We start from the raw sequence: 23,653 nt of genomic DNA on the forward strand, positions 1-23,653 counted from the left end.
ATTTTTTTTCTTTTTTCTTCTTTATTTTCAACATCTCACATTTTTTTTTTTATATAAATTTTCTTTCCTATTTTTTTTGGACTTCTAAGAAAAGCATTTTCTCTTTAGAGTATTAGCAAAGAAGAGTTGATTAGACCAGGGGTTCATTGCATTCTTTTCTTTTTATGGGAGCACATATTTACTCAACACATCATTCATTCACTTCATTGTTATTATTATGAACCTTTTACTTTTGGATGATCATCAATTCCCTAGAATTCCTAACACCTCTAGATGAAGATCAAAGATAGTTGAAAGACTCTAGATCAATGAAGTTTTAAACACGACACAAGTTTTGAGACCAATGAATATTTATGAATACAACAAGTTGGAAGAGACTCTAGGCCAAAGATGTTTCAAATACAACAAGAGTTTAGAGATGATAGAGCACAACATGATTTGAATACAAAGAGGACCTTGAAGAAAGTTTGAAGTTGAAGAAAGGAGGTAAAGAAATAAGGGATCATGGATCCAAATGATTTTGCATATCATTGCATATCCTCTTTAAACTAGTTTTTCATGAATTACCCACCATCTTCATTGATTAGTCCAAACATGAATTTAAAATTCGATCATCTCTAGTCAACTCGATCACTGTCCTTATTTGAACATGCATACCCCACTTCTCTCATATCTTTTTTCTTGCATTCTCTTAAATTAACTCATCTCTCATGTATGGTCACTTTTCCCTTCATCATGGTTGCTTTAGCTTGGAGCTAGTCTCATCTTCCCTTGTATGTTCATTCCTTTGTCATTCTCATTCATGATTTGCCCCCATCTTGGAGTAAGTTCACCATTTTCCTTGTTGCTCCTCTTCACTTCATTTTAAGGTAAGTTCACCATTTTCCTTGTTGCTCCTCTTCACTTCATTTTAAGGTGCCCTAACTTTTGCGTAGGCTATTCTTTCAAGTTTTCAACCTAGTGGGCCTTTCTTCTTTCTTTCATTTTTTTAAAAAATTTTTTTTTCTTTTTCTTTTTTCTTTTCACAACTAAGGCTAGGCTTTCCAAAATTTGTAAGGCTAAACAGTCATAACTCACTCAATTTAAGTCCAAATTAGGTGAAATTTGTATTCAAATTAAAGCCCAAGATGTCTACTTTCCAATGAGATAAACATTACTCAAAAATTCTTTATGGATAAAAAGTTATGGCCAAAACATTGAGTAAATGTCATTTTTCAGTATCATTTTCAAAGTGATTTGATCACTTTTGAGTTGTGATTACTTCCAAACTATCAAAATAACTTCAATTACCTTTTGTAGATATGTCAAGCTCATCATTGGGATCAGAGACTAAAGTTTATTAACTGAGTACAAAATGAGGTGTTTACACTCACTGACATGCTTGTCCTCCTAAATGCTTCCACTAGCCTTGTGATACTTGGGATTTGTAAGTTCTCCAAGTAAGGGTGGTACTCATATAGCATGCTAGCAATACAAATATCCATGAATCTTTCCTCCACTATAGGGTTATAGCATATCAAGGAGAGGTCCCTAAACCTACGGATGTAGTCCAGTAACCTTTCAAATATCCTCTGCCTTTCCTGTTACAGATCTGATAAAGTAAGCTTTTCATCCAAAGTGATGAACTTCTTCATGAACTAAGTAGCCATGTCATTCCAGTTTAAAACCGATCTTAGCAAAAGGCTAGAATACCAAGTGAAGGCTCGACCTTGCAGGGACTTGGAAAAGTCTCTGAGTCTCAGCTCATGGTCATGGGAGTGAGCTGTCAGAGCATCCACATATCTCCTGATATGCTCTCTAGCATTCCCAATCATACCATTTTACTTAGGAAAGATAGGAGGTGTGTAGTTTGCAGGATAAGGTTTCCTGGCTATCTCCTCAAGATAAGGGGGCTTTGTGTCAATGTAAGCAGAACTCTCCGCATTTCTAGCCTCAAGTAAAATGGCTGCGATATCCTCTTTAGTTAGGTAGGGAGATGCTTAAGGTCCCTCGGGCTGTAGGGGTGCCCTCTGGTTGAGAAGTGGATTTTGGTTTTGGGGTGGAACAAGATTCGACCTTTCGGTCTCTCCCTGAGGTCCTTGGCTTCCCTGTGGGGTTTGAGGGGTAGATGTCCTTTGGCGAAAGGACTAGAACTCTGCCCACATGGTGGCTTAAGAACGTTGAAGGTCCTCAATGGTTGCCACAAGGTCCCTGTTACAAGGTTGTCTACCCTCCTTAGATGATTTTATGCCTGTAGTGTGCATGGAGACATGGTCCACTCTTGCCTCTTGTTACTGGTTTTCACCTGAACTAGCTTGGGCACCTGCATTGTTCTTTCTCGGAGGCATTGAACGGCCAAAGAGAAAGATAACCAAATATAGGAGTGGAAAGAGGATAAACAGAATATAACTAAAAGGAAAAATAACCCGAGATTCTCCCTAGTAAAGTCGCTAAAAATGTATGTGCAAGTTAGATTTGTAATATTATGTGAGAGAATGGATGATGCATCTAATAGTACATTTAAGTGAAAAGGCTTAAGAATAATAAAAACGAAAGCTTTAACACTTTAACATTGAGAGAAATGAAAAGCATAACATGGAAAGTAAAGAAGGCATGGGAAAATACGTAAAAAATCCTTTGGAAGGGATGAAAAACCATGGGTGAGCAAGGGGAGAATGTCCCTAACTCTTTAGAGCTCTTTATTATGTGAAAATGAAAGCCTTTGTACAGGGGTGATGTTCTTCCCAAAGAAATCCTTTTCTTTACCTCACTTTTCTACACAAACTTTCTACTATTTTTCTTGTTTTTCTCTAGGTTCTTGCCCTAATTGCTTAATAACATGTTCCTTTTATAGTACAAGGAATGTTGTAAGGTACATCAAAACAGGTGTCAAACCCTTATTCGCCCATTTCAAACCCTAATACAGCTATTGTGCTATACTAAGGCTAGAAGAGAGAGAAAGCACGCCAATGTTAGGGTAGTGGAACAAAGGGTGGCTCTACTACTACGTGGGAAGCAAACCTTGGACAAGGAAAGGGATATCAGGGATACTAGGAGTGATACATGTGTCCTTAATAGTGGTCCAGCATAAGCTCAGCCAATAAGGAGTGTTTTATAGCATCTGACCATAGGGGGTCACTATCTTAGGGATGACAACAGGGCGGGGCGGGTCCAAAGGATGGGGTTTTTGCTCCCGCCCTGCATGGTTTTGTCTTACCCCATTCCCGCACTTTAGGGCCCCGCGAAACCCCATCTCACCTCGTAAAACTCTATTTCTTGTTAATTTGCCTACAATTATTACAATTGTTTTTAATAAAACCTATTTCATTAATAAAAATATACTTGAAATTAAAAATAAATTTATCCCATCAAATCAAACTAATTTTTAGCAAAAATTGAATAATATTATTAAAGTGTTTAACAAGACAATATCATAACAAAAACAAAAATCTTATAATACAAAATCAATGATTCAATAGTACATAAATTTGTTTATAATAAAGATAAAAGAAAATGTTAAAATTAGTACATTATTTCTAATCTCGCTAGAGGAAAAAAAAAAAAGAAGAGGCAAAAAGCCTTATTGGGTAGAATAAAATAAGCAGATAATATGTTTGTTTAAATTGTAGAGTTTTAGGGTATGAAAAATTTACAATTTAACCCTTATCAATGCGGGGCGGGGATGGGGCGGGGTAGATTGGGTCTAAAAAGCTTAAACCCATCCCCACCCTGCCTTATGGTGCGGGGCTATAATCTCACTCTATCCTTACCCCACCACCTTTGTGGGGCGGGGAAAACCTGCGTGGGGTGAAGTCGGGAGGGGCGGGTTAAGTGGGGAGGGGCAAAATTGTCATCCCTATGCTATCTCTCTTTTGTGCAAGTGTTGGGTGTCCATATCAGGTGCAAATCTCACTATTCTTCAAGATGGTTACGTTGTTGGCACGGGCCAAAGATCCTCTCCTTTAGCCAACATTTCCTTTCCTTTGCTCACAGCTATTTCACGTGTAGGGTTCAGAGCCAGCCATGTCAGCATTCTCATATGCCTTGTAATGTACAAAAAATTAATTAGATTTGGACTCTTCAATTTTTACACTTAATAATTCACTTACCAAAAAATTTAAAAATAAATGAGACACGTGGTGCAAGATTGAGATTCCAATTAAAATCTAATTGGATTTTTTTTAAGAAAAAAATGTATTAAACATGCTTAAGATATATTTAAATAGAGAGTGTGTTAATTTTTAAGAAAAAAGTTTCTTTAGTAGTTTTTTTTTTGAATATTGTTGAATTACAACTTTAACCCTATTTTTTATTTTTTAAGAATAAAAATTATCTAATTAAATTAGAGGTATTTTTAATATTTTTTTAAATCATAATTAACTTTCTGAATTCTTTTAATATATAGAGGTATACCGATATATAAATTAGAGGTAGGGTGAGTATTATTATAAAAAATCAAAAGTAAAGAGAGATGAGCACAAATTTTGACATTTCTTATATAATAATAATAATAATAATAAATAAATAAATAACCAAAAGAATCGGCGGCTGGACACATTTGCTAAATCGGCGCGTGGTATCGCCAACAACTTCACGCCACAGGTGGTTGTAAATTTGCAATTGAATTGAACGCAAAATCAAAATTTGACTCACTTAAAAATAAAAAGAAAAAGGTTCTCTCACTCTCCCTCCGGTCTACGTCGTTTCGTTCTCCATCTCTCTTTTTTCTCTTTTGAGTTGGTTTGATAAGAATGTCTTCTTCCGGCTTAAGCGGAGAAGGAGGAGGAGGAGGAGGAGGAGGAGACACAGCAACGGCGGCTCAACCTCAACTGTTCTTCTGCCACCAATGCGACCATACGGTGACCTTAACCCCTTCACCTACCTCCGATCTCACCTGCCCTACTTGCCATGGTGGGTTTCTTGAAGAACTGGAAAACCCTAACCCTAATCCTCATCCTTTTTTCGCAAATCCCTTTCTTTATTCTTCTTCTTCTACTTCTGACCTTCCTGTACCAGGCGCGCTTCCCCTATTATTCTCCTCCTCCTCCTCCTCTTCTTCCGCCTCCCCAATCTTCAATGATCTCTCCGCCTTCTTCGGAGCCCACCCTCACCCCCACGCCGGTTTTGCTCCAACTCGCTCATCTCCCTCTCCCTCTCCCTCTCCCTTCGACGACCCTGAAGCTTTCAACCCCTTTGTTTTCCTTCAGAACTACCTCCAAAACCTAGGCGGCAACGTTGAGGTCGTCATTAATTCTGGAGGCGGTGACTCTCCCTTCCGTGCCGGTATGGGTATTGGCGGCTCCCCTAATGTCAATCTCGGCGACTATTTCTTCGGCCCGGGACTCGAGCAGTTGATCCAACAGCTGGCTGAGAACGACCCTAACCGATACGGTACACCCCCGGCATCCAAATCGGCTGTCCAGACATTGCCGGATATTAAGATTTCTCAGGATTTGTTGGCTTCGGATTCATCTCAGTGTGCCGTCTGCAAGGACTCCTTCGAGCTCCGCGAGGAGGCCAAGCAGATGCCATGTAAGCACATTTACCATGCTGACTGTATTCTGCCTTGGTTGGAATTGCATAATTCTTGTCCTGTGTGTCGGTATGAGTTGCCCACCGATGATCCTGATTACGAGCAGAGGAATCGTGGTGTTGCCGCTGCCAGGCCGGTGTCTGCAGGTGCTGGCAATCAGGCTCAGACTCAGACTGGTTCAACTTGGGGTGCTGCAGCAGGTGGGAATATTGGTGGTTCTGCTTCTGCTGCCACTGGCATTGCTAGTGGAATTCAGAATCAGACTGGGAGCTCTGGAGAAAACCCACCAACCCCAAGGACTATGGAGAGGAGATTTAGGATCTCATTGCCCTTTCCATGGCCATTTGGTAGGACACCGGCGTCACCTGCAGAGACCAGCAATAGTGGGAGTGGCACTGGCAACAACAGTGGAAGCAATGATGGGGAAGGGAACTCGGGAAATAGAGGAAATACCAACTTCCAATCAGAGACCAGACAGGAAGATCTTGATTGAGGACCAATGCAAATGCTCTTGTTGTAAGCACTGAACTTTCCTCTTTTTTTTTTTTTTTTCAATTCTTTTCTTACTTTTATCCGATTGCTTATGTTCATAAGTATCAAATATCTCTAAATTGGATGGTTTATGCTTTGCTTTGATTGTCTTTTTATGTATGTCATATAATACTCTGCATTCTAGAGCTTTTGTGAATGGTGCTAGGCAAAGCTTGAGTTTTTTTACTCTTTTTTGGTAGTTTGCAGTTTTGAAGTTTTTGTGCTTTGTGTAAATGCTCCTCTTATGGAATTAAGTGTGTATAAGTCCCTTTCTATGTGATGTGTTTGTGTTGACAAGAGGTTCAGTATTTTGGTAGCCTTTGTTACAAAAAAATGAAAATGCTTTGGTAGCCTTTGTCATGCATGGAAAAATTTCTTGTGGCTGGTAGCTTGACTAACTTCTTAGACGTATGAGTATTTTTGATCTATAGGGGCTCTAGGAAATTGATTGTTGTGTTAGACTTTGTGATGTGTGTGGACATTGTGCATTCCTTTAATTAAATTGATTATAACCTTTCAAAAGTAGAAAATAGGTTGGTCAGGATTAAGGCAACATGCCATTTTGTCTTCATGTGGTACTCTCCCATTCTACTAGGCACATCCAAAGCAATCAATATTTACTTTAGAAACTTTTAGAACATAGTTTTCAGTTGCTACTCTATTTTGAGAGAAGGGAGAGGTTGTCACTTTTTCTACATTGTAGAGATGGTTTACTTGAATGTAGTGTTGGTTAAAGCACCAGGCACTCTTAAGCACAAAGGTCTCTTGAAGCATAGGCACAAAGTGCAAGCGTGTGCCTGATTGAAGTGAAGTGCACATTTAAAAAAAAAAATTGATTTGATAAATTTGAAAATAATTATTAATGGGTAGTACAACAAGTGATAAAAAAAAATCATATAAATTGAAATAAAATATTTTATATAATTCATATAATATTTATATAAGCCCCTTCTTTCGCAATTTCACCACAAAAATTGCAAGTCAAGTCATTTTATTTTTTTGGATCAGCTAGATACGAGTACTTTCATCAATATCCTTTCTTGAATCCCTGGTAGTCAGAATGCACTATGACTACTTACTAAGTTAGTAATTTAATCACTTAATATATATAAGTCTATTAGAATTAGTCAATATTAGATCAATGGTGGACTGTGGAGTGATTGCAGTCCCAAATGGGTCTTATTGAAGTATATAGGAGCAGTGCAGCACACCATAACATTAAATTTTGTATACCAATTAGTTGGTTTATATCAATAGTGTTAAGATCCTATGGCTACAATTCGGTTTTGGTTTATTTTCTTGAAAATATAAAAAAGCACACTTCAAGCTTTTTGAAAAAGCACAAAAAAGCGTGCCTCTTTGAATGTGCCTCGCTTTAAAGGTGAAAAGCATTGGAGCTTTGGCGCTTCACACTTTGCCTTTTACCAACATTGCTTGAATATTATAGATTGCTGCGTTCTTAATCATTCAATGCTAATGAGATTTTTTTTTTTTTTTTTGGGGGAAAAGTAATAAAATTTTGGGGAAATTACAGTAAACCCATCTGTGGTTTGGCCCGGTTGCACTTTGTCTATCTGTGGTTTAAAACTTAACACTTTGGTCACCTATGTTTAACTCCATCTAGTCTCCATTACCCACCTTTGTTAAAAGCAAAACACGCTATTTCAAACCTAGGAATATGCATCTCTTAGAACATGGCTCAAATCAAATTTTTTTCAAACCCAGAATGCAAGAACACTACATTTGTGGGGATATTTGCAACATAGCATGATTTGAGGAAACTACTTCGTTAGTAAGCATCTCTCTAAAACTAGTTAGGAATATAGCATCTTGAGCCTATAAGGATCAAGTTCAGTGAAGCTGACATGGACAATTAATCCACGTGGAACTTGAGTCTCTAAGACTTGAGTTCCATAAAGCGTTGGAGAAGAAGAAGAAGAACTAGAAACAAAAGAAGGAAAAGAAGAACAACCAGAAACGGAAGAAGGAAAAACTCACAGGAAGAAGAAGAATCATCTACCAAACCCACCAATGATTACACACAAAACCCCAAAATCATAACCGACCCACCATTCAATTCCACAAAATTAACCCAAATCAAACCAGACCCACCAAGTTTTTCACCATGAAATCCACAATTTCACTTTCTGCAAAGACCAAAGTCGTTCCCCCCCCCCCCCCCCAACAATGACCACCACACGAAAACCTTTTGCAGGAAGAAGATCTGAAGAAGAACCCACATGAAGAAGAAGAAGAAAGAACCCAAACCTAGTAAAAACCTAGATTTTCTTTATAAAACTCAAGCCTAAAAGGCTTGAGTTCCACGTGGAACATTTTCCACGCTAGCTGTGTGCCAGCACACTAAAACTTGAGTGTTAAATGCCCGATTTTTCACCAAACTTGAGTCTTACAAACCCGAAATGCTATTTTCCCAAATCGTTTTTTAAACATTACAGCTAATGAAATTGTTATAAAATTAATGCTAAATGCAAAAAAAATTCTTACATTTGTAAATATAGTTCAAAATTTTCAGTTACACATGTCCAAAACCCTTTTAAAAACTAACCCAAATCCCTGGACTCCATTCTGAAAACCCTCTCATTTTTCAAACCCAAAAAACCAAACTCAACACAAACCCCAACCTCCTTCTCGGATTGAAGGTAGCAGCAGAAAATCAAAGCAGCCATGGGGTTCCAGCAAACACCAAAGAGAACCATCATCATCAATGGTGGCAGTGAATGGAGTAGCAACACCCACTAGCAAAAACAAAAAGAAACCCACAAACAAACACAAACACAACAACCAACAAACAAAGAAACCCTCTGTACTCACCGTTTGAAATCAAAACTCACCATACTCACCTTCATCGTGAAAGCTCACCCCCACCAAGTCCACCCACAGCCACCACAACCATTATCAGAACCCACATCCCAGCACCACCATGCCCACAATCCACAAAAAACTGCAAGCCACATTGGAGAGAGAAGGGATGAGTGGCTTCTAGGTCTTGGGTTCTGCTCCTGGGTTCCAGCTCTTGGGTTTTGCTCTTGGTTTTTCGATCTTGGTGGCTAATTAGGTTTTTGATAAGGGTTTTCACTGTGGTGGCTAATCGGCCTCCTCAACCTCCTCAACGCCATCATCGGAGAGAGAAGGGATGAGTGAGATAAAGACCACTGGAAGAGGGTGAGATAGAGAGAGAAATCTGAGTTTGAGAGAGAGAGACGATCGGATTGAGACAAAGAAATGATGAACCAAATGTGTTGGCCCGTCCGTTTGATGTTGTTTTGATACGCATCTTGTTTCTCTACAAAATCCCCTCTTTGATCTTGTTCCTTTGAGTTTTTCTATTATTTTTTGTTTTTGGAGGAGAGAGACATAAAAGGGAAGGTAAAATACATTTTTACCCTTGATTTTAACAGAGGTGGGTAATGGGGAGCTAACGGATTGAAGCACAGGTGGACAAAGTTTTAAACCATGGGTAGGCAAAGTGCAAATGGGTCAAACCACAGGTAGGTTTGCTGTAATTTCCCCTAAAACTTTTATTGAGGATGAAAATACTATATGTTCACGATGATGAAAGCAAAAAATTTCTTTAAAAATTACAATAAAATCAAATAGAAGATCTAAAAGAGTGATGGAACTCAAAACTGGAAGTACAATATGTAAAATCCCATGCCTGAGACCAATCAAATTACGAATCAGCAAGGATTTCAATTGATCAAGAGATCTCTCCATGTCCTTAAAATGTGCAACTATTCCGCTTCTTTAACACTAACCACATCGAGCAAGATAACACCAAATTTGATACATTTGACGAATGTTTTCCAAACCAATTTCGCCAACCAAATAAAAGAGATGCTACAATCCCTAGAATCACCCATTAAGTCCCAAAGATCATAAACACTTAGCTCCATAAAGCATACACCACCTCACAATAGAGCAAAAGATGGTCCACCATTTCCACACTACACTTACACATACCACACCAATTCACTAGGGGTAAACCTCTCTTGATTAGGTATCAACTATAAGAATCTTACCCCATGCTGCCACAAAAAGAATGACACCCTCTTTGGGGCCTTAACACTCCAAATACTCTTCCAGGGGAAAGAATGAACATTGATGCAATGGATAGCCTTATGGTAAGATCAAACATCAAAAGTGCCACTCCTATTCAATTTCCATTGACATCCTATCACCCCCAAGACATATGAGAGATTTAAGTTACATAAAAGCCGCAATATACGTTACTATGTAGCTACCACGAAGATGGATTCAACTAGAGGCTAATGAACTCTGGTTCAAATGGCACTTGGGGAGAATGTGTAACTTGCCATTAAAAAAAGGTGTTTCATTGTCTTTTGAAATGTTTGAAGAGTTTCTGGATATGCCAAGCAAATCTGACTGTGTAGGAAGCATGAGTTTGTCTAGGACATGATATGTGGACTCCTTTCTTGATTTGCAACTAGTTGAAGCATCCCTAGATAGGGGTTTTCTTGAAACCATTCTTGGATAGGGGATTTGATGAAATTGTCTACTGATTGATCTGCAAGTAGATAAATTTCATAATGAGGGTTTTATTGAAGTTGCTAATTGCTTTCCTCTCTAAAAATTTCTATGCTACTTTGCAACTTCTACTGCTGGATCATCAATATTTTTAAAAATAATAATAAATAAATAATTAAATAAAAATATTAAATAAAATATACTATGATAAGAATTGATAAGTTGGAATGCTAATGCAGCACACAATAGGAAAATGGGCAATAAAAGAGGAACAAAAGTAACAACAGTATAAACCCTAGGCTTCACCACCTAGAACCTGCTGCAAACCCTAGGCATCACCACCTAGGGGCATTTGGCATCACCACCAAACAAAGGGAAACAAGGGAGGATACATTTTTCAACTCATAATAATATTATTCTTATTCAAATTCCATTCTTTTCACCATTACAGGAGTACAAGTTAAATAGGGTTTAGGAGATTTCACCAAATATGGAAAACATCTAATTTAAATCCCTAAAAACCCTCAACATTAATGACCAAATTCAAAAACAATATTAATTGCAAATTAATACATAAAATCTTGGGTCCCGCATCATACTCCTCTAGTTGGAGACAACTCTACCTCGAGTTTTGAAGTGAAGTAGGATTAGAACTCCAATACTTAGTACTTGCTTCAATATATATACATATATATATATATATATATATATTTTAATAGGTAATCAAAAAGTTAATATTAATGATAAAAAAATAAGAGAAAAGTATAAGATGTTCATGATGATGAACAAGAAGAAAAAAAAAAGAGCACACAGCACAACAAAAAGAGGGTAATCAGGAAACTAAGCTAAGGGAAGACATAAACTCAGAGAGAGAAGAACAATCAGTAAAACCCCAACAACGAGACCACTCCAAAAGATTGCGTTGGCTTAAAACCGTTAACTCATCCAACATCTTCTCTTTGTCCTCAAAAGATCGGCAATTTCGTTCCAACCACACAATCCATATTAAGCACCCTAGAATCAAATTCCAAATGTTCGAATTATGCTTCCTAAGCCACTGATGCCAACAAGATAACAAACCTGCCACCAAACCTGGCATAACCCAATGAATACCAAAAGCCTGAAGTTTAAAAGTCCATAGGGAATGAGTGCCAGGACAATGAAGAAGGTGGTCTGCCGACTCCCCGTCATGACAACACATACAACACCAATTAGCTAAGGGGCGACCCTTAAGCATTAGATTATCCAAAGTGAGGATCCGACCATGAGCAACTGTCCACAAAAAAACCGCCACGCGCTTAGGAATCTTTGGTTTCCAAATCCCCTTCCAAGGAAACTAAGAATTCGAAGCACCCCGAATCGCATGATAGTAAGACTGGGTGTCAAACTTACTATCACCTTTTAGCCGCCAGCAAAGAGTATCTCTCCTCTCACCCGAGGAATACGAGTTTGGATAAGCTGAAACAGAGAATAAGATGCAGCCAACTCCCAATCTTCAAATGCTCTATAAAATCTTAAATTCCACACTTTAACAGTGTCCCCTTCTGGAATCCACAAAACCTCAGAGATGCAAGCATTCTTGACCGCTGAACACACATAGAGCTCAGGATAAAGATTTTTTAGAGTATTATAACCAATCCACCTATCATGCCAAAAATGGATACAAGTGCCTTCACCCACTACAAAAGACAGATGCTTAGAAAAGCTCTCCCACCCTTCATTAATGCTTCTCCATAGGCCACACCCATTAGTCCTCCTGCAGACTTTAGTACTCCACCCCCCTTGACCCTCACCATATTTTGTGGAGATAACTCTCCGCTAGAGATGGGTAACTTCATGACCATATCTCCACGACCATTTCCCTAATAGAGCTTGATTAAATGACACCACACTTCTTATCCTCAAACCACCCATCTCAACGGGTAAACACACCTTTTCCCAAGCCACGAAAGGATACTTGAAACTCCCCTCAGAAGACCCCCATAGAAAATTCCTCTGAATACTTTCCAATCTAATAGTCACAGTTTTAGGAATAGTAAAAAGAGATAAAAAGTACATTGGGAGATTAGAGAGGGTACTCTTTATTAGCATGAGCCTACCACCCTTAGATAAATAGAGACGCTTCCACCCAGATAGTTTCTTCTCCATTTTCTCCAAAATAGGATTCCAAATCGAAGCTTTCTTAAAAGAAGTTCCCAACAGCATCCCCAAATATTTCATAGGCAAACTGCCCACTCTACATTGAAGAATATTAGCCAATGCATCTAGATTATTCACCTCCCCAACAGGGACAATCTCACTTTTCCTAACATTGACCGTCAAACCCGTAAAAGCTTGAAAACAAGACAACACCAACCTAATCGATAGCAACTGTTCCTTAAAGGCATCACAAAATAAGATAGTGTCATCAGCAAATAACAGATGGGAGATACGCTCACCAACAGAGTTCACAGCTCCCACATGAAAACCCCGAATAAGATTACACTTCTCAGTCTTCTTCAAGAGTCTACTTAAAACCTCCATTATCAAGAGAAACAAAAGTGGGGATAGAGGATCCCCTTGTCTCAACCCACGAGAGCTTCCTAAAAAACCTTCAGGGGATCTATTAACCAGGATTGAAAAACGGACCGACGTAACACAAGCCTTAATCCACCCCCTCCATTTCAGCTCAAAACCCATCCGGCCCAACAAATAAAACAAGGCCTCCCAGTTCACATGGTCATAAGCTTTTTCAATATCAAGCTTGCAAACCACGCTTGGTATTCTGCTCTTCAACTTGCTATCCAGGCATTCATTTGCAATAAGCATTGAATCCAGAATTTTCCTTCTGCCAACAAACGAATTTTGAGACTTAGAGATGAGATTATCCAAAGCCACCCTCAACCTATTAGCCAACACCTTGGACAGCAGCTTGTACACACTACCCACCAAACTGATGGGGCGAAAGTCCTTAATGTTAACGGCATTACACTTCTTACGAATTAAACAGAGAAACGAAGCATTCATAGACCGTTCAAACACATAGTGCCGATGAAAGTAAACAAAAAAATCCATGACTTTCTTTTCCACCACACTCCAACATTTGTGAAAAAAAGCCATGGTGAAACCATAAAGACCAGGGGCTTTATCACCCTTCATCTCCCTTAATACCTGGAAGACTTCCTCCTTCGTGAACTCCTTCTCTAAAGATAACCGCTCTGGCACCTTTGGGAGTACAGAGAATAGTGAAGCTTTACATTCCATCACATCAGTAAATTCTTTAGGAATAACAAAATCAATGTGTGGAATCAATATAATCTTATCTTGATCCATTAGAAGCACCATGGTATCCACTTTCTCTACTTTCGCAAACTGTTTGTCTTATGCACCATGGAAGGCTGATCAAAAGCAGATTCATCAATTTCCCCTATCGCATCATGTGCACTCTCTAATGTTACACTTGTGGAACTTTCTCTTCATCAAGGATAATGGAATCATCATTTTCAACAATGGGTAATGTATTTGACACTTAAATAGGTTGAATTAAGTCTGCTACACATGGTTTATATATTTCACCTTGTTGTTTAGGCTCCTTAGTAGGTTCTTCTTGTCGCACGAGTGAAGCAACCTCCGTTGAAACTAAGGGCTTGTGGTGCATCTAAAGTATCACACCCAACTTCAGGTTTCTTGAGCATTGCAAAGTAATCTTGAACTAATTTCATGAGATTCTCCAGTTTGTTTTCTATTGCAGTGTATTTGTGTTCTATTTATGTGAATTTGTGTTCTAATTCAATGGAAGATAGCACTGGAGCGAAGTTAGGACTGGAATTTGAACCAAAGCTCACCTTGGGCTTAGGACCAAAACTTGAACAAAAATTCACCTTGAGCTTGGGACTAGAATTTGAACAAAAAGTCGCATTAGGCTTAGAACTAGAAATTGTTCAAACATTCATCTCATCTTCAAATTGATATACATGGTCAGGTGCAGGTCTATCCCATTGATTGAGATTGTTATCTTGTATTTGTCTCTTTTGTTGATAAGGTGGGGGAACATATTTCTCCCTCTTTTTTCTCATAGGATGAACATATTTCTCTCTCCTTTGCTCATAGGATGGGGGAATATATCTCTCAATGAGTATTTCCTTCATTTCTTCCCAATCAGTTATGGGAGGCTTACCCTTTCTAATGCGAAGGTCTTCAACATCTTGCCAATAATCTAGCTCTACTTATTTAGTTTCATCTTGGCAAACCTAGCCCTTCTCACATATGACAAACCTATATGTTCAATAAACTCATCTATCTCATATAACCACTCATTGAAGATCCCTGGATCTTAATGACTTTCAAAAGAAGGTGCTTCTAATATAACCATGATTAATAATAAATTTTAACGAAGAGTTATAGCAAAACCTGTATTGATGACATTGCTGGTTGCTGTCCAAATTGTGAGTCTGGGATGGACTTGTCTGATCAACCCAGATGCTTCCTGGATTGCAGGCTTGAAGAGGCATAGAAGTAAAAAGGATATCAGGCCAATGGGCTGGTGCACACGCTAGCAAATCAGGCCCAACAATCTTGCTTTGGCTCTTGATTTTTTGAATAAAATCAAAAACATGTGACAAACTTATGGATGAAAAAGACAGCACCTTTACAGCTCTATAAACATTTCAAAGAACTAGACAAAGTCGAAGAGGAAGCAAGGAGTGAAAATAACGGCACAGAGGGGATTACAGCGCGGCGCGAGGCTGAAGTGACAGCGTCAGCCTCAGATTGAGTGGTACAGCGGTGTTGCAGTCGCGTTGAGTGGGTTGTGGGCTTGGCAGTGTCGTGGATTAATGGTAGAGATTTTTGGGTTGAGTGTTTGGCTGATGGGGTTCTCGGCTATTGGTGGGTGGGGTGTTTTAGTGGCGGTGGAAGGTATTTTTTTATTTTTTGGCTTTGATGAGGCTGAGATCTACTTGGTTCTGGCAGTGGTGTGATGGCTGGGTTTCTGGTGCTGGAAAACATTATGACTGCTTTTTTTTTTTTTTTTGGTTTGGTTTGGGTGAGCAGATTTGGTGGTGGTTGGAGTTTGTGGGTGTGGGTGGCTGTTTATGCTTAGACAAATTTGGAGTGGGTTTGAAAGGATCGGACGCTTTGATACCAAGTCAATGTAGCACACAATAGGAAAATGTCAAATAAAAAGGAACAAAAGTAACAACAGAACAAACCCTAGGCTTTACCACCTAAAATCTGCCTGCAAACCCTAGGCATCACCACCTAGGGGTGTTTGGCATCACCACCAAACAAAGGGAAACAAGGGAGGAGACATTTCTCAACTCATAATAATATTATTCGACCGTCTTTCACCATTACAAGAGTACTAGTTAAATAGGGTTTAGGAGATTACACCAATATGGAAAATATCTAATTTAAATCTCTAAAAACCCTCAACATTAATAACCAAATTCAAAGAAAATATTAATTGCAAATTAAAACATAAAATCTTGGCTCCCTGCATCAAATGCTTTTGTGGATATGAGGTCCTAGAAGTTATCTAATGCCAATGGGTTTCTCTTTGGGATGATTTAGATTAATGTTTATAACTAGGCCTGATTGTTAAAGCTGTCATTCAAAACCATGTTAAAGTCCATGAAAGCTTAAGATTTGTTTCCTTTTTGGCTGCTAACGATAATTTTGTTGAATTTTTATCTGGGGAAATTACACTTTACCATCCTAAACTATACCCCATATTAAATTTTGCAACCTAAACTTTTCGAATGCTCATTTTGCACCCTAAACTATGACCTTTGTTACACTTTGCACTCCGATGTTAACTCTGTTGTTAATTTGGATGGAAATTCAAAGTTTAGGATGTAAAGTGTAATAAGGAGTATAGTTTAGATTGGTAAAGTGTAATTCATCTTTTGTTTTTAAAGCATTGAGAAGAGGGGGCAATTAGGTCTTTTCATGTGGTGCCATATTTTCCATCCAAATTAACAGTAAACTTAATGTCGGGGTGTAAAGTGTAAAAAAGAATATATTTTAAGGTGCGAAGTGTAGTTAATGGTATAGTTTAGGGTAGTAAAATGTAATTTTTCCTTTAAATTGTTCATGGACATTTTGATTCTGTTGTGAATTTTATTGCAACCCTGTTGTCCATAAATGGGTCTTGTGTAAGTAGGCCTGTTCTCATTTTATGGGCCTCCTTTTGAAGCCAATGAACTGATTGTAATACAGTAGGTGTGTAGCATATGAATCTTACTCTTGCCTAGTTGCCTTAGAGCTTACATAAGTAGTAGGCCTGTTGCCCAGCTCAATGGATTGGTAAACCTTGCGGTTGTTGAATACAAAAATTTTCAATTAGAATTAATGATTTTTCTGGCTAACAGAGCCTTGTCCATATTTGAATTAAGAATGGAAGGTTAATTAATTTTGTTGGATTTAGATCAGTCTTTATTTTCTACTGAATCTGATGACTGATGTGGACTTTGGCTCTTATCTAGGGTCCAAGGTATCTAATGTGCCCTTAAGATACTTGGGGCTGCCTTTGGGCTCTAGATTTAAACCATACTTGAGGTGATGAAAAGGAGATTAGTGAGATGGAAGAAGTTTTATTAGTTTAACGGAAGTAGGCTCACCTTAATAAAGAGCATGCTATCAACTTTGCCTACATATTGTCTCTCTTTTTCCTATTCCCTCCAGTGTTGCTATGCGTATTGAGAAGTTGGAAAGGGATCTTTTATGGAGTGTTTTAGGAGATGAGTTTAAGAAGTTTGGTATCTTTCAACCAATCTTTATTGGGTACATAGCTTTGGCGTTTTGCCATGGAGAAAGATGCTTTTTGGAGGGATTTAGTTAATAAAAATTTGGCACTTAATTGGTTGGTGCTTGAGGATTGGTAGGGGTTCTTACAGAGTGTCTTTTTGGAAGCATATTAGAAGGGGTTGGGGTACATTTTCCAGATTCATTAAATTTTAGGTCAGTGATGGCACTAATGTTCATTTTTGGCATGACTGGTAGTGGGGACAAGACTCTTAAGGAGGCATCTTCTGACTTGTACAGAATTGCTCATAATAAGGAGGCTGTTGTGGCTGATGTTATGAGATGGAATGCAGGCAATCATCATTGGGATATTACTTTTTTAGAGCCATTCAGAGTTGGAAGAGGGATATGCTAACAAAATTCCTTAATCTCATCTATTCTACAAAGAATAGAGAAATGCTGAAGACCAAATACCTTGGATGTCAACAAGAAGCAGGTTTTCTAATGTAAAGCCCTATAGAGTGTTTTATGCTGGAGGTATGCATTCTTTTTCCTGTAAAAAGCATTTTGAGGGTAAAAGTTCCCACAGAAGTAGCTTCTTTTGCTAGCATTTGGAGGGTAAAAGTTCCTACAAAAGTAGTTTCTTTCACTTGGACTGCTGCTTGTGGGAAAATTCCCACAAAAGATTATGAAAAGAAAGATTGAAGAGGGCTGAGGCTAGGGTGGAATTGGAAGACAATGCTTCTGGAGGAAATTTTGTGGCGGCAAAAATCCAGAGCACTACGGTTGAAAGAGGTTGACAGAAACACAAAATTATTTCATTGTTTGGCAAACTCCCACTGGAGGAATGATTTCATTAGGAAAATGTCCAATGTTGTAAGGAGGACCAAGAGGAGATATGCGAGGAAATAGTTCATTTCTATGAATTTTTGTATTCTGAACCAGAAACCTTGAACCTCATTTTGGTGGTTTATCTTTCCACATGATTGATGATGGAGAAGTGAATTGGTTGGAGAGTGTTATTGATGAAGAGGAATTTCTTCAGGTGATAAAATCTTTGAATGGAGACAAAGCTCCTGGTCTGGATGGATTTTTGATTGCCTTTTTTCAATGCTGCTAGGATGTGGTGAAAGCAGACATGATGGGCAATTTTCATTCTTTTCATGATGCTAGTTTGTTTGAGTGAAGCCTGAATGTCCATTTTCTTGCACCTATTCCCAAGAAGGTTGGGTTGTTGATGTTAAAGACTTTAGACTAATCAGCCTTATCAGAGAATGTACAAAATTTGATGAAGGTCATGGCAAACTTGCTGAAATCAGTACTTGGGAAGCTCTTTTCCAATTCTTGGAATGCATTCATCAAAGGTAGGCAGATTTTGGAATCTTATTTTTATTTTTTAATCTCAAATGAATGCCATCATAGCCTTTTGCTATGTCATGCCTGCAGTGTTATGTAAACTGGGCTTGGAGAAGGCCTGTGACCGTGTCAATTGGAATTTCCTGCTTTATTTATTGGAGAGGTGTGGTTTTGGGGAGAAGTGGTGAAAATGGATCCGGTTTTGCATCTCTATGATGCAATTCTCTTTTATCACTAATGGCAGCCCTAGTGGTTCTTTTAGTAGCTCCAGAGGACTAGCCCAACAAGATCCATTATCCCCCTCTTTTATCTGTAGTCATTGAGGCTTTGAGTCATTTATTAGGTAGAGCAGTAGAGGGACGTTATCTAATGTGGACCGGAATAAATTACTGAATGTAAAAGATAGTGTAGTCAATTTGCCTGAACTTAGAGAGAGAATATACTTTTTGGGTTAATTTTCTGCTTGCTTCATGCATAATTTTTATGTACATAAATACTAGTGAGGAGATAAACCTCATCACAACCAAGTCCTAAAATATAGGATCCAACTCCTATTTAAATTTAAATACAAATTGAAATTAAACCCTAATCCTCATCCTAATCTACTGCAGAAATCCTAATCCTAATCTACAGTAGAATTTTATTCAAATTCAAACTTTTTTGACTCCTACATAATTATTTGCCATGTGGTCTTGGGACACAACATTCCTTTCCCATTCAGATGAATCTTGTTCTCAAGATTCTAAGACATGGAAATTGATGTTTGCTCACATCAATTGGAGAATACTTAGCCTCAAATTTTAAAGTGTTGAAAGATAAGAATTTGGATATTTGATACTTGCGCCAATTCTTCGCCCAATTTTGTGAGCACTAGGAACATAAATACCTAGCTTCCCACATCCTTGAATTCATTGAGAATGACAAACTTAGTGTGTGGAATTGAGGTAGGCCTATTCGAAATCACGAGAAGATCCCTTTGATCTATCTTTTCTACTTTGTTGATCATTTGATCTTCAAAGGCAAATTTTGTAGCAAGTGCACCCTCCAACATAATAATCTATTGAATTGTTGGTGATTCTTGGAGTAGGACATTATGATACCTAAGTAAGGAGCAGCAATGAAAACCATGTGGTGGTGAGGTGTTGTGGAGACAAAGGATTCATTGACATTGAGAATCCACCAAAAGGGATCTCTACTGTTGAATCTTGATAGCTCCATGGATCATTGCTTTGATACCAAATGATGTGACTTGGGATAAAATATTGAATGTAAAAGATAATGTAGTCAATTCGAGATGACCAATCTCTTGAACTTAGAGAGAGAATAGACTTTTTGGGTTAATTTTCTGCTTGCTTCATTCATAATTCCTATGTACATAAATACTAGTAAGGAGATAAACCTCATCACAACCAAGTCCTAAAACATAAGATTTAACTCCTATTTAAATTTAAATGCAAATTGAAATTAAATCCTAATCATCATCCTAATCTACTGCAGAATTTTATTCAAATTCAACTTCTTCGACTAATTATTGCCAGGTGGCCTTGGGACACAACATTATCTAAGAAGCACCGATACTGGTATCTGTAAGATTTAGTGACACAACATTATCTAATTATTAAATATATTTTTATTTTTTATATATCTTTTATATGCTCATCAATCAAACCCATACAATTTATTGAAAGGTATTAAATTAAACCCATGTTTCGTGTAAAAAATTTATATTTTAGTTAGTCAAAAGGTATTAAATTGTAGGTATAATTGTCACTTAAAAAACTTGAATTTTTCCAATCCATGAAAATGTGGATACACCTTTTAAAAAGTGAATCTATAAACTCTCAAAATGGGAATCCGGATTCTCTTACTTATTTGCAGCCAAGCATAGGAATGCTTGGGAATCTAAGAGGATTCCTAGGGGTGGTCCAGAATTCAGATACCCACCTTTTAAAAGTAATGCTTGGGACTCTAAAGAGGTTTCCTAAAAACCGATAAAAATAAAAAATAAAAAAACTAAAAATCTAAGAGGTTTCCTAAAAGATTACTTCCAACCAAACACTTTGTAAGATCTGAGAGAATAGCTAAAAGAGATTAGGGATTTAGAAGAACCTTGCAATATTGAATATAGATATTTTAATGTTCCTAGCAACCCTTTTAGAGTGCACTTGGCCTCTTGCCTTCTGGATTATTCTCTTTACCTACCTACCTATTATTTTGACTATTATGTTTAATGCCAAAATGGAGCTGGAGCTCTAGAGCACCAATCAAATTATCATTGCTGTTCATATATTCATTCCCTGTGTCATTAAGTATGATATGGCTCATTGACTCTCTCACCCATTTAACATGTCAGATTTTGAAAAAAATTACTAAAACTTGATATTGGAATATGTAGTTACATCAGATTTTGTGTTGTTTTCGTTTTTAATACATTCTTAGGTTCGTAGACGATAAGCATTATAATAAGTCTCTTCTAGCCATTTAATTGTCCAGAGATTATGTGTGCCCAAGAGATTGTCTGTTAAATTCATTCCTTTTGAAAGACTTGGAAAGTGTTCAATTTCTTGTTTCCAGCTGAGTTTTTTAGATTATTAACATTTATTACTGGCTTGGTGTATCTCTAGTACCTTTTTATAAAATTTTCCCCCTTTCTCTATATCGCCATGACTAATTTATGTGCAGTGAGTGCTTTGTGGACATTTCTCTATAATCAATAAAATTGGTGCTTGTGGTTTTCTCAAGATGATCCTCGACTACAAAAGCTACTATTTAGGTGTTATTTTTAGTTCAGGTTATTGGATGCTTAATTATAGAATGCTAAGGCCAAGAGCTTTGTAGCTCAATGGTATACCTGCTTTCCTCTTTATTAGGAGAATCAAGGTTTGAATCCCCATCTAATTGTTATAACTATCAAATTATTAGCAACACTATATATATATATATATATATATATGTATATATATATATATATAGAGAGAGAGAGAGAGAGAGAGAGAGAGAGAGAGAGAGAGAGAGAGCTATGGGATGTAGAGTTATAGAACCTGGCCAGTTAGGAACAATGTAAACTTTTTTCTTTTCTTTTTTTTTTTTGCTTTGGCAAATTAATGTTGTGGGTGATGGTCAAGTTGTTGAAAGATTTTTTTGCCAGGTGACAAATCTTATTCAGGGAACCCCAATTTCCTTGAGGTACTTGTGTGTACTGTGATTTGATTTCAAGAACCTTCACGAGTGTGATGCTACTTGATCATGGGACCAGACCATATCAATTGTTGATTTGATTCGATGGGTGCGTCTAGAGACTAGAATTGTATAATGTTTGTATGATCAATAAAATTTTATGCTTCTGTTTTTGGTTTGTAGTGCTGCATAGGATCAATGTTACTGTACTCATATAATTGTGTACTTACTATACAAAGTGCTTGACAATCATTGAAGCAATCTGATATGTTAGATTGGTTTGAATTATTACAGGGAGGCTTTTCTTGAGTTGCTGCAGATATTGATACCTTGGGACCTTTTATGGATTTTTGCTGGCTGTATCTGTTCCCCCACCCCCCTCCTTCCTGGCTTTAAAATAAATAGTGCTCTGATGCATTAATCTTATGATTTTTCCTATTTAAATATTTGATTCTTTGTTCCTTTTGGCAGGTATGAAGACTCGTCTGAATCTGCAAGCATTGAACATAGAAAAGATCTTACATGTTAATGATTAGTGAGAGTTGCATTTAAGTATTTTGTCATAATAATCATAGGTAAATGCCCATCTCCAATTTCATGTTTTGAATTCTTTATAGATTTCATTATTTTACGAGAATTATTGTGCATTGTAAAATTTTACCATTTGGGGACCAATCTATACTTTTTGGAATGTTATTTTTCATCAAACCCTTTTCAGTTGCACGTGTTGAGCTCTTTAGTGATACGCTGAAATTTGACAATATTTTCCTTGGGGAATGTTTGGAAGGAGGAAGATCCTGGAGGAAGAGAGCAGAATTTTAGTACCATCTGACACCCCTTCACCCCTCTATTCCCTATCTTTCCACCTCCCTCCAACCAAACAAATGATTAGTCTATATTGTACTGGGGTGGCAAATGGGCGGGTTGGATCATAAATGGGTTGGGTGTATAATTACCCATTTATGACCCGTTTATATATAAATTAATTATCCATTACCAACCCAACCCATTTAATTAGTAACCCACCCATTTAACCCAATATGACCCAAATACCTCTAAAATTACTTAAATACCCTCTTGACCTCCAAAATACCCTTAAATACCTAAAATGATGTAAATACCCATAATCTTTCAAAATTACCAATATACCCTTAGACATCCAAAATTATCCCCAAAATCTCTAAAATTAGCAAAATACCCATGAAACCTTTAAAATGACCAAAATACCTCTGATATCTCTAAAATTACCAAATATGCTTAAAAGCCACTAAAATGACCAAAATATCTAAAAAATCCCTAAAATGACCAAAATACCCCTGAAACCCAAAAAATGACCAAAATATCTCCAAAACTCAAAAAATGACCAAAATACCCCTGAAACCTAAAAATTACCAAAATACCCCCCAAAACCTAAAAATGACTAAAATACCCCTAAAACCTAAAAAATGACTAAAATACCCTCAAAACCCAAAAAAATGACCAAAATACCATCAAAACCTAAAAATGACCAAAATACCCCTAAAACCCAAAAAATGACCAAAGTACCCCCAAAACTCAAAAAATGACCAAAATACTTCCGAAACCTAAAAATTACCAAAATACCCCTGAAATCCAAAAAATTACCAAAATACCTCTGAAACCTAAAAATGACCAAAATACTTCCAAAACCCAAAAAATGGTCAAAATACCCCCCGAAACCCAAAAATGACCAAAATACCCCTAAAACCTAAAAAATTACCAAAATACCCCCGAAATCCAAAAAATGACCAAAATACCCTCAAAACCTCAAAAAAAAAAAAAAAAAAAAAAAAAAAAAAAAAAAACACCAAAAAACCAAAATACCCCTGA

At 37.4% G+C, this 23,653-nt stretch overlaps 1 protein-coding gene across 2 annotated transcripts; it reads left to right on the plus strand.

Moving 5' to 3' along the window:
• The first annotated feature begins 4,563 nt into the window (after nucleotides 1–4,563).
• LOC126703652 (E3 ubiquitin-protein ligase RING1) lies at nucleotides 4,564–22,528 on the plus strand. 2 transcript variants are annotated; one of them, XR_007648144.1, is made up of 3 exons: nucleotides 4,564–6,028; nucleotides 9,463–9,552; nucleotides 22,277–22,528. XR_007648144.1 is itself a non-coding variant. In XM_050402681.1 (2 exons), the coding sequence occupies exon 1, from the start codon at nucleotides 4,731–4,733 to the stop codon at nucleotides 6,003–6,005; it is 1,275 nt and encodes a 424-aa protein (XP_050258638.1). In that variant the 5' UTR covers nucleotides 4,567–4,730; the 3' UTR covers nucleotides 6,006–6,028; nucleotides 22,277–22,528. The 2 variants fall into 2 exon arrangements, 1 of the variants encoding a protein (XP_050258638.1); XM_050402681.1 differs by lacking the exon at nucleotides 9,463–9,552 and having other exon boundaries at nucleotides 4,567–6,028.
• The last annotated feature ends 1,125 nt before the right edge of the window (nucleotides 22,529–23,653 follow it).

Source organism: Quercus robur, chromosome 10 (genome assembly GCF_932294415.1).
Source record: "Quercus robur chromosome 10, dhQueRobu3.1, whole genome shotgun sequence".
NCBI classification, from domain to species: Eukaryota; Viridiplantae; Streptophyta; class Magnoliopsida; order Fagales; family Fagaceae; genus Quercus; species Quercus robur.